General features: G+C 41.9%; 1 protein-coding gene across 7 annotated transcripts in view; it reads left to right on the plus strand.

Moving 5' to 3' along the window:
• The first annotated feature begins 12,323 nt into the window (after positions 1 to 12,323).
• Kiz (kizuna centrosomal protein) overlaps positions 12,324 to 14,235 on the plus strand; it is a 101,071-nt gene continuing 99,159 nt past the window's right edge. For 2 of the 7 annotated variants that reach the window (XM_040746448.1, XM_040746449.1), the window contains exon 1: positions 12,325 to 12,493. In XM_040746448.1, coding sequence (XP_040602382.1) covers positions 12,378 to 12,493 — 116 coding nt within the window. In that variant the 5' untranslated portion in view covers positions 12,325 to 12,377. Of the gene's footprint in view, positions 12,494 to 14,235 lie in introns of all 7 variants that reach the window. The other 5 variants (XM_040746443.1, XM_040746445.1, XM_040746444.1 and 2 more) reach the window with 3 other exon arrangements.

Raw genomic sequence — 14,235 nt, forward strand, 5'->3', positions numbered from 1 at the left:
AGGAAAAAAGAAATTAGCCAGGTCTAGTGGCACAGGGCTATAATACAACTTACTCAGGAGGCCTTGTCAGTAGAATTACAAGTTCAAGGCCCACCTAGACAACTTGGCAATAACCTGTCTCAAAATAAAAAAGGCTAGGGTAGTAGCTTTTAAAAGGCTAGAGTGGTAGCTCAGTAATCTTGACTGGGATGTTAGAGGCCCCAAGTTCAGGCCTCAGTATTAAAGAAGGAAGGAAGGAAAGAAGGGAGGGATAGAAGAGGAAAGGAGGGTAGAAGGAAGGGGGAGGAGGAAGAGTGGGTCTTGGAGAAGGAATTGGATTATTGAGAAGGCTGACTTACTGTTCTAGCATTTCCTAGAGATTGAACGTGCTCCGCATGCTTTTCAGTAACTAGTTGGCCTGATGTGGTCGTGATGTGATCGTTTGAAAGCAAATGGTCCCCAAATGGAGTGGCACTATTAGGAGGTATGTCCTTGTTGGAGGAAGTGTGTCATTGTGGGGGTGGGCTTTGAGGCCCTTTTTCTCAAGCTTCCCTCAGTGTGACAGTCAGTCAACTTCCTGTTGCCTGCAAGATGTAACACTCTCAACTCCAGCACTATGTCTTAGTCCCTAGATATCTTTTTTAAAAGTTTGTTTTCTGAGTTTGGATTGTCTCTTTTCTAGGGCTCTGCATTTCATATGAGTTTTATAATCATTTTGTCAGTATTCCCTCCCAAACCTGCTGGGAATTTTATTGGGATTTCATTGAGTATATAGTTTAATCTGAGAACACCTGCTCCCTCAGCCATGTTGCATGACCTGATCAGTATTTTTCTCAATTTGCTTACAAATTTTTTAACTTCTCTTAGCAATACCCACAGTTTTTAGAATAGAGAATTTTTACATTTTACATGAGATTTATACTGAGCTAGTTCATAGTTTTAAATCCTATCATATCTACACAATCTAGTGTTGTTGTAACAGACTATCAGAGACTGAGTCGTTTATAAACACAATAATTTTATTTGACTCATTAATTCTGGAGACTGGAAATCCAAGAATAAATGGCGGTGTCTGATGAGAGCCTCGTGCTCGTGGTGACAAAAGAGAGGACAAGCAGGTGTGTTAAAAGGGGACAACACAGGGGCTGGAGAGGTGGTTCAGAGGTTAAGAGCACTGACTGCTCTTCCAGAGGTCTTGAGTTCAATCCCAGCAACCACATGGTGGCTGACAACCATCTACAATTCAATCTGGTGTATATGTAATAAATAAATAAAATCTTTAAAAAAAAGGGGGACAACACAGAGTGGTCTCATTTTATGACAAACCACTGTCAAGGTAGTCTACTAAGGTCAGTCATTTCCTAAAGGTCATACAGTCTCTCAGCACTGTTACACTAGGAAGCTAAATAACAATGTGTGTTTGGGAGATTTTCAAACCAGAGCATATTGTAAGTGGAATTATGGCCGGTTTTGACTATCAAGGTCATTAAATTAAGAAGCATCGGAGAGGTTAGTAAACCTTACTCCTGGGCTTAGCTGTGAGAGCAGTTCCAGAGAGGAATGACAAAGGGAGAAAGACACACCTTGAATATGGGCAGTACTACCCAATAGGCTGTGTGCCAAGATGGAATAAAAGGCAAAGGAAGCATACTACTAACATAGTTTCAGGACAGCCTCCAAAGCTGCCAACAAACCCTGTCTCGAACCTTCCCCCAAATGGTATAGGGTGTTAAAAGCAGTCCCATGGAAACAGAGGAGGAGTTTTCGGCAGTGGAGCACACCTGTAAGCATGATGTAATGCTACAGGTTTCAGAAACCCGAGAGGTGTTGGTCAGTAGCATTTACTGGAATACATGCTTCTGCTACTGGAGTTTTTAGGGCCAGATTCTGGGACCTGGCAACCCTAACAAACTAGATTTGGCAACCTGTCCTCAATATGCCAGTGAAAGAGACAAGTAGTTGTTGTGGGATAATCTTTACGTACACTATGAAGATTTGTCACTCAGATTGGTTTAATAAGAAGATGAATGGCCAATAGCTAGGCAGAGTTTTGGGGTCAGGGAGGATGCTGGGATGAAGAAGGGCAGAGATGCAGAGAGATGTCAACCAGATGGAGAAGAAGCCACATGGGCAATACAGAGAAAGGTAATACAATTAATAAAAATGGGTTAATTTAAGTTGTAAGAGCTAGTTAGTAACAAGCCCAAGCTACCTGCCAAGCTTTCATAATTAATAGGAATTGGGAACTGGCAGGTGGGACAAAAATCCACCTGCAAGTAATAGTGAAAAGTGAACAAAGGGACATATTTGATGTGAAGTGGGATAGAGTCAGTGCCCTCAAGTCTGTCTTTGGGGCACTGACATAAGGTTCCAGTTTAGACAGAGGGCAAGAGGTATAACTAAATATTAGTGGTCAAGGTGTGGTCCTGCCTGACACTGACCCATTATTGTCTTTACTGCAGGTCTCTCTTGAAAGGTGATCTGACATGTCAGAGCTACCCCTCTGATTGGCACCAGGGTTCAGCCTTTCCTTTCTCCCAGCATGAGATTTATGGGAAATTCCAACTTTTTGGGGACCAATGATTTAATAATATTATTGTTAAAGGGAAAGATGCAAATGTCTCTTTTTAGACTATCATTGCTCCTGCCACAGAGATTACATTATCACAAGCACAGTTTATGAGCATAGCTGACAAATGACCCCCTTGAGTAGTGCAGACATGGGTGGGGTTGTGATATTTCATAATGATGTCTACCCTGGTGACATTTCAAAGTTGAATTTAAAAAATAGAATTTACTACTAGACTCTCTGTATGTGGGAGACAGTTGTGAAGCTTGGGTTAGCTGAGGGGCCCCTGGAAGTAGGGCCAGGATCTAATCCTGGTACATGAGCTGGCTTGGGATGCCATGTTCATTCCATGTTCAGCCTAAATGCATGGGAGAGGGCCTTGGTCCTGCCACAACTTAATGTGCCAGACTTTGTTGACTCCTCATGGGAGCCCTTACCCAGGGTGAGGATTGGAAGTGGGGGAGGTGGGAGGACGAGGGGGGAGCTGACGAGGGGCGGGAAGGAGAACTGGGGTTGGAATGTAGAATGAAATTTAAAAAAACATTTAAAATTTGAATTTAGTGCATTAAATATCACTGTCAATATCATATTACATGAAGCAAAAACAAACTTATCAAGGAAGTACTGCTTGTGTGAGGATTCAGAAAGCAAAGTCAGCCACAAGCCATAGAAGCCAGGCACACACCTTTAATGCCAGCAGCCAGAAGCTAGGAGGTGATGGTACACACCTTTAATCCTAGGACTCAGGATTAAAAGGTAGACAGATATCTGTGAGTCCAAGACTACCCAGATCTACACAAGATCAATCCAGTCCTATAGAGAAACAGCTCACACAAAGATGATCTCAGCATCTGGGTTCACACGCCTTTAATCCCAGAACCAGGGTATAAAAGATAAGAGCAGGGTCTTCAGTAGTCAGTGTCAGGAATCATTCTCCAGTTACACTGAGGAGAGGCAGCAGGATCAGCCCATTCAGCCTGAGGTAGTGGTAAGAGCTAGTGGCCCGCTACTTTGCTTTTCTGATCTTAAGCTTGAAGTTTGAACCCCAATGTCAGTCTCTGGGTCCTTTTATTTATTGTGTTACAATGAGTACTTGCTACTCTTGTAGAGGACATGAGTTCAGCTCCTAGCACCCACATCAGGTGGCTCCCAACCATCTGTAGCTTCAGTTCTAGGGTATCCAACGCACTCTTTTAGCCTCCTCAAGCACCTGCTTGTGGTACACACACATATATACCTAGGTACACACATATGCACATATGAGAACAAAAAAACCTTTATATATGTATGTATATATGTATACATACAGACATACAGACATACAGACAGACATATATACAATATTTCCAAGAAACATTAGCTAAAACACAAGACACAAAACTATGAGTAAAAAATAGTGGAGTCAGGCTTTGGTAGCACATGCCTTTAATTCCAGCACTCAGAGGGCAGAGCCAGGCAGATTTCTGTGAATTCAACACCAGCTTGGTCTACAAAGAGAGTTCCAGAACAGCCGGGGCTGTTACACAGAGAAACCCTATCTCATAGTGGAGTTGGCCAGATGGCTCAACAGGGAAGGGCACTTGCCATCAAGACTGATGCCCTGTGCTTGATACTCAGGCTCCCACATGATGGAAGAAAAGAACTCATAAGTTGTCATTTGACTTCCATAGGCATACTGTAACATGTGTTCCCTCTACAGAAGAAGAAGAAGAAGAAGAAGAAGAAGAAGAAGAAGAAGAAGAAGAAGAAGAAGAAGAAGAAGAAGAAGAAGATCTTTTTCACATCTGAACTTGCATGATTATTGTCGCAGAAACAATAATGAGGAATGGGAACTCTTAGAAGTCAGCCTCCATAAAAAAGCAAAAAGCAAAACCTAAGCCATTGTATGATGCAGGACCATGAGGTAAGCAAGTTTCATTGCTTTGACCTCACTCTCTGACTCTCACAGGGTTATTTTCTTGCCTTCTAAAGAAACAATGCCAGCTTGTGTTGACTGAACAACTCTACTGGGCACAATTCAAAAAACAACACATGGTTTACCACATTTAATGTTCTCAATAGCTCTGAGAGAGGAGGGCACAGATACTGCCACCATTTTATAAGAGACACAGCAAAGATAAGCATTCTGCCCAAGGCACACAGTTTGTAAGAGCAGACAACCATTTACCACATCAACGATGTGCCTGAATCAAAATTCTCAACCTCTGTTCAACCACTTCTCAAGGACACGGTGTAAGTACTTGGAGAAGGGAGATGTTCTCTATGACTTCACCACTGAGGTGCCCCAGGAATGAATGGAGTCTATGTTTCTACAAAGACTCATGGATAATTGAACACAATGAGAAGTGCAACATTCTCCACCCATGCCTTTTCACCCCATAAACATGAACACGTAGCTATCAAATTAAATGGCGTTTATTATGCAAAAACTCTTTAGTTTTAACCTGCCTGTGAGTGCACTGTCATAAGAGAAGCCTAGAGTGTCTCTTTGTTTCCAACCCTTGTAGTTAGGAGTACTTGTTGAACCCTGATGAGAAGTGCATCCAAGTGGCAAACAATTATGAAATCTACCAAATGATTTTTGAGGGGAATCTTGGCATTGTAAGATTAATTCATGTGTGTTGTCAACACCTACAAACTGCCACTCATAAACCCAGAGCTGCAGACCTGTCCCTGACTGGTGTTACAAGGCCACAGACCATCAAGGAACAAAGTGTACAAGGATTTGATGCTTCAGGTCTAGCTCCTCATGGGGCTCCTACAGAGACACAGTCCTGGAGAACTCAGTAAAGCTGTTTAAGGACTTAACTGTAGGTAGACAAGGCCTATGAGACAAAGTCAGTCTATCTCATTAAGCAAAGTCTAACATTTCATTTTCCTGTTATACCTCTATATTCTGTCTGTATTTGGCTTTCTGGCAGCTGAGGTATTTAGTAGTTGTTGGTTTCTCTGATTTGAAACAAAATGAGGAAGTTTATTCATTGACAGTTCTATTTGTTTACTTACATTGCCAGGATTGAAACCAGGGCTTCATACATGACTTCTTTGTTCTTTCATTGGACCACCAATATCTTATCATCTCAATGTCTCCAAACAAAATGCTCTTAGCAATCCCATACCTTTCCATATGAGTCAAAATTCACTGGAGAAATAGAAACAGCAGGAAATACATTGGGAGGTGGGGGTGGGGATTGGCCTATGAGACTTGAGGGGTAATCAGTCTTATCTCCTAACTACTTTAACTGCTTAGGTCATCCAGGTATGTAGATGCTGTGGTTTAGATACGATTTCAGTGTATGCCCCAAGTGTTCACATCCTGGAAGCTAAGTCTTCATTATGGTCTTGGGTCTTGAAGTGGAACCCCATTTGTCCATTTTTCATATGGCACTTATTGCAGAGTGATTACTTAGTCAGTGTGGGTGTTCCTTGATTGACAGTTCTTGTGGGACCTCGGGCTGTTCTCCTTAGAGTGTGCTGATACTAAAACTGCTTAGACCCTGATGCTTTCTCTGGCTTCCTGTGTCACAATGTGATCTCTGTCATAGTTGTGTCATCATTCTAATGTCATGTGATATTAGGCTCTGGCCAGAGACCAAACTAAGAAGACATTTGACCTTGGTTCTTACAGCCTTCCAAAATACAAGCTAATAAACCTCTTTCATTTACAAAGTACCCAGCCTCATATATTTTGTTATAGCACAGAAAATGAATTAACAGAGGGTCATCTGATTTATTTAAAGTCTCCTGATTAAATATTAAACCCATCTAAGAAAACAACTTCACAGCAACATCTAGACTCGTGATTGATCAAATTAGCCCCAAGGCCTAGCTGGATTCCCACATACACTTAATTATCACACCTCCCTTCTGGGTCCCATTGCCTTTCACCAAGGATATCTCACCTTCTTGTTCCTTCTTTCCCACTTTCTGGCATCATGTGTCCTCTCTTTCTACCAGGTTTATTTATCTTTCCACTTGATGTCTAGATCCACACTGTTAAACACAAAAGCTACTAACTACATGTCAATTTATATATTGATCCTTACAATTTCAATTCCTCAGTTGTACTAGCAACCTTGAAATGTGGAATAGACATATGTGGCTAGTGGCTAGCATATGGGATAGTGTTAAAATTTCCATCATTGTATAAAGTTCCATGGGGCAGAGTTGCTTTAGATAGTTCTTCACTATGTATAGCCTTGACTTTTTCTTGAGAGAGAGACAGGGTTTTATTATGCAATATAGTCTGGCTTTAAGTTCAAGATCATTCTATTTCCTTTTTTGAGTACAGGGACTAGGGGCACTTACATCACATAACATCTCTCTGTTCTAGGTTTGTAGTCTAGATTCAAAAGTACTCATTGGGAATTTTATGGAAAAATAATTTAATGCATTTGTGTACAAGTCAGAATATATAATCCAGCTGCTGAAACAAATAACCCCAAAATACCAATGGTGCACAAAACAAGGGTTCACTTTTCCTGTGATTTATAGTCATTCACTCTTCTTTTATGGTCTAAGGGTACTCTGCTGGATACTCTGCATCTGGTCAGCTAACAAATAAAAACTGGGAAGACTATGCCACTGTTTTGGAGCCAAGCCAGGAAGTTATACATCATTGAGGCCATGTTTTAGTAACCAAACTTGGTCCTAAAGATTCACTTAACTGCTAGAAAGGATGCTGTCTTTCTGAGTGTCATGTGTGGAGGGAGGGTGAGGAAGAGGGTGAGGAGGAGGGTGAGGAGGAGGGTGTCTAAAACAGAATGTGAAGCATAAAGTATAATATCATACATAACATGTAGAAAACACATTCTATGTAAATGCGTCTTATTCACCAACAGTAATCATGTCCATATAAGAAAAACTCTAAGTGACATAGTATATATTTTATACATCTCAAATGCTATTGTTTGGATATGGTTTGAGTGTGTCATCCAGGGTTCCATTACCAAAATTTAATGCCCTTTGTGAGGTATTAACAGAGTAGAAAATTAATCTGATTATGGTGTTTAAAAAAAGGGCCTGGGAGAAATGATTAGTTTAAAAATCATTAAGATGGGGAAAACTCTATGTGAATATCAAGGCAGAGACTGGGATGCAGTGTCTCAAAACTAAGGAATACCAAAGATTGCCTCCAACCCACCAGAATCTAGATGAGGCATGGGGATTTTTCTTACCAAAGAAAGGAACCAACCCTACAGAGAATTCCATCTTGAACTTCTAGGTTCTAGGACGTGACGCAATGTATCCTATTACTTCAGCCACCTGTACTCTGCTGTAGCAGCGCTAGTGAACTTACACAATACCCAAGTAGTTACTGAATTAGCTATATAAGATATTTAAAAAATGGAGGAGGGGCTGAGGAGATGGTTAAAAGAGCTGGTTACTCTTGCAGAGGGCATCAGTTCTGTTCCAAGCACCCATAAACTCACAATTGCTTGTAACTCCAGCTTCAAGGGAATCCACATCCTCTTCTGGGTTCTGAGGAACCCCTCCCCCAATACAAAAGCTTGTGTGAGGACACACACACACACACACACACACACACACACACACACACACACACAAAGTATGTGTACATGTGGAAGTTTAATGGTAGAACATTTACCTAACATGCTCAAGGGCTCAATCAAAGGTGGGGGAAAAAGAACATGATATTTATCTTTTAAAAGGTAATATTCTGATTTCAACATATTTCCAAAAACCATGTCATCATTTCATTCAATTGCTTTAGTTAACAGATACAATAGTTTCGTGTAGCTTATCCAAAGACCCACATGAATGCTGGGCTGAGACTAACTGACTTCCAGTGCTTTTGGCTTACTGGGGGCACATATTTTGAACTAAAATTACACAGATTATATGACTTTTTTCTTCATCTTTAAAATGAAACCAAAGTTGAAGGTGGTAGAATAAATCTGTAATTCTAGTATTAGGAGGTAGAGGCAGGAGGATTGTCATGAGTTCCAGGCCAGTACGGTCTACATAGTGTTTTGTAGGCCATTAGGGTTACATAATAAGACCCTTTCTTTAAAAATGTGTAAATAAATTAAATAAAATAAGGGGCTGAAGTCAGAGTCCTTCTCATCTCTAGTTCATCCAGTAGCCAGTCAGGCTACTTTCAGAAATTTACTCTGCTAGATAGAGGAACTAAAGAAAAATATTAAAAGAGAGTACATTTTAAATTAAGTATTTAAAGTGAAGAATCCTAAATTTATTAAATGCTTATCATTATTCTAAATGTATACTTTTGGCATAAATACTTTAGAAATATTCTTTCCATTTGCTATGTGTTGCTGTTGATAAAAGAGGCTCTATACCTTGAATTATTGTATGCCATTAATGTGTCAACCATAGCCTGAGCATTTTAACTATTTTGAATATTTATTGCTTAACTATTTTTACTTTTAGAATCTTCTAAACTGACATGATAAAAATTGACATGCAACCTGGTTGTGGTGGTGTGCACCTTAATCCTAGCACTCAGGAGGCAGAGACAAGTGGATCTCTAAGTTTGAGGCCAGTCTTGTCTACCGATTGAGTTCTCAGAAACCATGCCTGGAAAAAACAAAAAAGGGGGTAGGGGCAGGGATGATAGATGAGTGTCTCATCTGCTTACTCTGAGATATTTTCTGAATGTAATTTTAAAATTGTTATCTTGGAAGAATGTGCAGACCTAAATAAAATATCTTAAAAATTAAAGGTTTAAGTGTTACAGTGCTGAGGGGAAAGGTATCCTGGCAGTCACAAAGTCACACCATACAAACCTCACACAAATGATTTATTGGGAAAGACAGAAAAGGATGGCTGCCTCTGATCAGGAGAGAAGCAACAAAGAACTGAGCAGGAGACAAGTTTTATGTAGGATTTCTTGGGGGCCATGAGCTTTCCAGTGTGGTCTGGGATTGGTGGGATTTCGTGGCCTGATCTTGTGCTTTTTTCTGTAGGGTGGAGCTTTGCTGCCTGTGTCTCAAGGGTCTGGGAATGACCCAGTTGGACAATAGAGTAGTTGGGGAGAGCTGGTCACTCATGTGCTTTGAGGGTTTATAAAAGGTATTTATTTTTGACAGGATTGTAGTAAGGTTATATAAGTTACTTTTCTCATTGCTGTGACCAAACACTGTACCTTAAGAAGGATTTATTCTGGTTCCTGGGTTAAGATGGAACAGTCCACCATGGTAAGAAAGGGATAACAGATTTCATGACAGCAAAAGTATGCAGTTGCAACTCCTCACATCTGGGTAGTCAAGAAACAAGGAACAAGGAATTCTGACATTTATCTTGTTTTCTGTTTCTATGTAGTTAGGCCCTGCAGCCCGTGGGATACTGCAAGTCACATCTGGGATCCTTCTTTTCCGTTAATCTCTTGGGATACATCTGGGAAACATCCCCATCTCAGAGATGTGTCTCCTAGGTGATTCCAAATGGAATCAAGTTGACAACAAAGATTAATCATCACACACTAAAATTAGTAAAACAAACTTCAGCACACAAGCATGAACCAACTTGATATAATGAATTGATAGAGCAGCCATGTATAAGTCATATCCATGCTAACATAGCCACTGGGAAATAGGGTCCTGTGCTAGCTCTGCAAATCACAGGACTGTTGTGGTTCTTCTCTGGTCACTTCACATGAGGAAAGGAGGCCCTAGAGTCGAGCACATGCCCATGGGGATGTGCAAATGCACACCACCTAGAACACAGTGCCAGGTACCCAGAACCCTAGCATTTCCTGCCCAAAGGGTCCCAAACTGCTTTCCAGGGCCCTCAGAGACCTCTTTCCTGGGCCATTTTTACAAGGAGCCAACACTAGTGTTTAGCTTTAGGCCAAAAGGAGGCTGAGATAGGCTTGCGGATGCAGATAGGATTTGTTGAACGGAGAGAAGGTAGAGCACATACAGCCCGACTGTGAGTGAGGTATCTCATCACGCACCTGTGAACCTGGGGTGGGAAATTCAGGGGTGGATTAGGAAGGCAGTCAGAGAACTGAATTCCACCCTGGAAGTCCACATTCTTATAAAGGTATGGCTGTGAAGACAGGAGGAGAGACTGTGTTTAACTCTAGTCTGCTATCCTGATGTATGATATTTTAATTAGATGAATAGTGTGTGTGTGTGTGTGTGTGTGTGTGTGTGTGTGTACGCATGTGTGTTAGAGCATATAAGTGGAGGTCAGAGGACAACTTTGGGGAATCAAATCAAATTCAGGTTGTCATACCTTCAAAACAGCTTGCAGGGTCTGTAAGGCCTGTCTAGAATTAGAAACCCCCCTGCCTCAACCACTGAGTGCTAGGATTACATGGATATATTGCCCAGCCCAGTTCAGTCTGTACCTTACAACATGTAGGCAGACAGCATGGGTAAGAAAGGCTATGTAAAATCATAATCTTTTTTTTTTTTTTTTTTTGGTTTTTCGAGACAGGGTTTCCCTGTGGCTTTGGAGGCTGTCCTGGAACTCGCTTGGTAGACCAGGCTGGTCTCGAACTCACAGTGATCTGCCTGCCTCTGCCTCCCGAGTGCTGGGATTAAAGGCGTGCGCCACCAACGCCCGGCTTAAAATCATAATCTTATGTGCTGACCTTAGAGCATTTCATTGGTTTCCCTAATGACCAATTTAGTATTTTAAGTCAGAATGTGACAGACATGAACAGTGCAGAGTAAGCATGTTATGTCAATGAATGAAACATGAACAAATGCTTCCAGAAACACCTGGGATTCATTAATGTCTTGGTTTTCAATTGAGTTTTGGTTTTGCACATTCAGGAATGGTTTACAGTTGCACACTTTTTTACACAAAGCCCCATTCCCATTCAGATACTGTGCCACCCACACAGAGTCCTGACTCACTGTTAAAGAGGCTTTGGTTTAAGTGACACTTTGATTATAAGTGAAACTACTCACTTGAGAAAAGAAACCTAAAAAAGTGTAGAATAAGTGACTCCATATATGTGTGTATAACATTTTTTATTTTTATTTTCCCCTTCCAAATGTGTTTTAAAATACTGTTGTCTTTCTTCTGGAAGCTTTTTGCAGTGTTGATGGAGGAAATGATAAAAGCTGTCACTGTGTTCTGGGTCTTTATAACCACTAATTCATTTTAAATGATCTAAGGTTAAGTTATCTTGCTGTCACAGACTGCCCGATTCACTCTGGGGTGCTTTGGCTTTTCCATGGTCACAGCTGAGCAGTGGGAGAGAGGATTTATCCCAGGCATTCTGGTTCCAGGCCTTGTTGGAGGATTGTCTGCTAAAGTAAATTGTCTGATTCACAAGTAACTATTTAGAAGCCAAGTCTTTCTCTCCTGGAAACGGTGGTGACAACTGGAGCCATCACGTTCCAAGGACAGCACGGGATTGCATACATCTGCTGAGTATTTGGAGTTCTTAATTTTTTTCTTCTTCTGGCTTTTTGTTTTGCTTTTTAAGTCCTGGTGGCCCAACAACCTTGCCACAGTGTCTCACTGCAAATTCTAAGAGGCAGGGAAAGGGGTGGGAAGCAAGAAATTGCATCTGATAAAATGAATGCCATTGGAACGGATTCTAAAGCAGGTGCAGGGAAGAGAAAAGCAAATGTAGCAGAGAGAAGGTGACACATCTCTTCTGACTTCTGGTTCCTGGGTAGCCTATACTACCAGGGTTCGCCGCTTTGCCTGGCTTTCAACCTCCGCTCCGCTCCCCGCCCCGTCCCCCCAACCGTCATTTTGCCCCGCCTCCTTGGCGCCCCGCCTCCGCCCCGCCCTCCTCAGGCGGCCTGCCTTCTTGTTTACCCGCGGTGCATGCCGGGTCGGTCTCCTTTGGCAACGCAGGCCCTCGCGCTGCCCTGTGGCGATGCCGCGAGGGCGCGGAGGCTGTGGCGTGCGCCAGGACCCGGCCACATCCGCGCCCTTGGGGAGCCCCAGCTACTACGAAAGGGTGGCCCAGCTCCAGCAGGCGCTGCGGGACAGGTACGGCCGCGGGACGGGGCGGGGAGTCAGCTGCGCCACTGAGAGCTTCTGGTACCCTGTCTGGTGTTCCTCCTCCTGACCCCGCCAATGGTTCACCAGGCCCGGGGCTCGCCCGAGACCCACCACTAACTCCGGATGGGGCCCGGAGCACACAGTTCACCACAAATGACCCTATGTTTGAGTTAGGCGCAGTGAGAGACTGTAATCTCCCATGGCAACTAAAGCCAGGTCCCTCAGCCTGAGGATGCTGCCGAAGTGGGAGTTCTTTTGCCTGCCAGTCTCCATCAAGCCTTGTGAATTTCTCTAGTCGTCTTCTACAGGGCCCCTCCTCATTCTCTCTTCAAATTGTCATCCTAGTGTGACACTCACACTGCATCAATGATGACAGGTCCAGGAACGAAGGCTGGAGTGCAGTGGTGTGTGAGTGTTTGAAACCCATGCCCTGTCAAAATGCTGGAATCATTTGGAGGTGTCTGGGGCTGCCTAAATTTCTAGTGAAGGGATGAAATTTGTAAGGAGTTCAGCTTTGAGGGTTGGGATTGCCTTTGATTAAGACATGAAAGATGAGAACTATTGGAAACAGCTAGATCTAAGGATGCATAAATAGAGAAAATTATAAAGCAATTGACTGTACATAACATATACATGAGAGATAAGTTGTTGGAACACTTATTTTGCTGCCAAATTAGTTGGACTTAGAAATCTCATTAGTTGACAAGAAAGGAAATAGGTTTTTGGATCTCTTGATAAACAAAACATTTAATGAGTGTTAAAGTTACAGAATCATTCAGATGGAACAGAAGAGCTGTAACAATTCTAAGATGATAACAGTAATTGCGGGTGAGGTAAAGTAAATGATTTTTTTTCAAAGGAACGACATCTTATGCTAGACTTAATTTTTGCCAGTTATTTGTAAACTATCTACGACAGGCCTTAACTGTCCTTCCCATGTTTTATCTTCTTTCTACATCTTGTTTTCTTTCTGACACATTCCTGTGCACCTACCGTAGAGATCTCTTAATCTCTCACTTAAAAATAAAAGTAACCAGTTACGGGTATGCTTGTGGTAGTGTGTGCTGAAGAGGCAGAAATACGAGGACCACAGGTTCAAGGCTGGCCTAGGCTACATAATGAGTTCCAGGTCAAATAGGGTAGTGTAGTGAGACCCTTGTCTTTAAAACTGTGTATCATTCGCCGCAGAGCCTTTCTTTTCCAAACACTTTCCTAATGTTTGTACCTTCAGCTTACTTACTGCACTCTTGGGGAGAACATAGGTGACTTTTTTACTTCGTCTTTTTTTTTTTTTTTTTTTTGGCCTACACTGAGACTTCTGGGAGGAAAATGGCACCTAGCAGACCCTTTAGCTTACAGTGTAGTATGTGTTATGAAAGAGGTGTTTTGTAAAATATTTGAATTCTGAGTGGAATCCAAGAGTTAATTAGCTACTGTCTAGATGTTATGAATGCCTTATGTGGAACCCAGTAGCCTCATATTGTCATTAAATAATGATGCTTTTCTAGTCATCCAGGGTGATATTAAATGTCTGCATACAGCAGATAATTAAAAAACAAGACTTAATTGTTTTTGGTTCCTTTAGCTCATTGAAGTTGAAGAGTGGTGTAGTTACCTTGGGTCTTTACTTATTTGTGTTTCATAGCCAAAGATCTGGTCTTAAAATGTTTCTGACTTAAATGACAGTCTTTGAACTGAGTTAATGGTGAGTTATTTTTGCCTCCTGTGCT

This window comes from Mesocricetus auratus, unplaced genomic scaffold (genome assembly GCF_017639785.1).
Source record: "Mesocricetus auratus isolate SY011 unplaced genomic scaffold, BCM_Maur_2.0 Super-Scaffold_100004, whole genome shotgun sequence".
In the NCBI taxonomy this organism is placed as follows: Eukaryota; Metazoa; Chordata; class Mammalia; order Rodentia; family Cricetidae; genus Mesocricetus; species Mesocricetus auratus.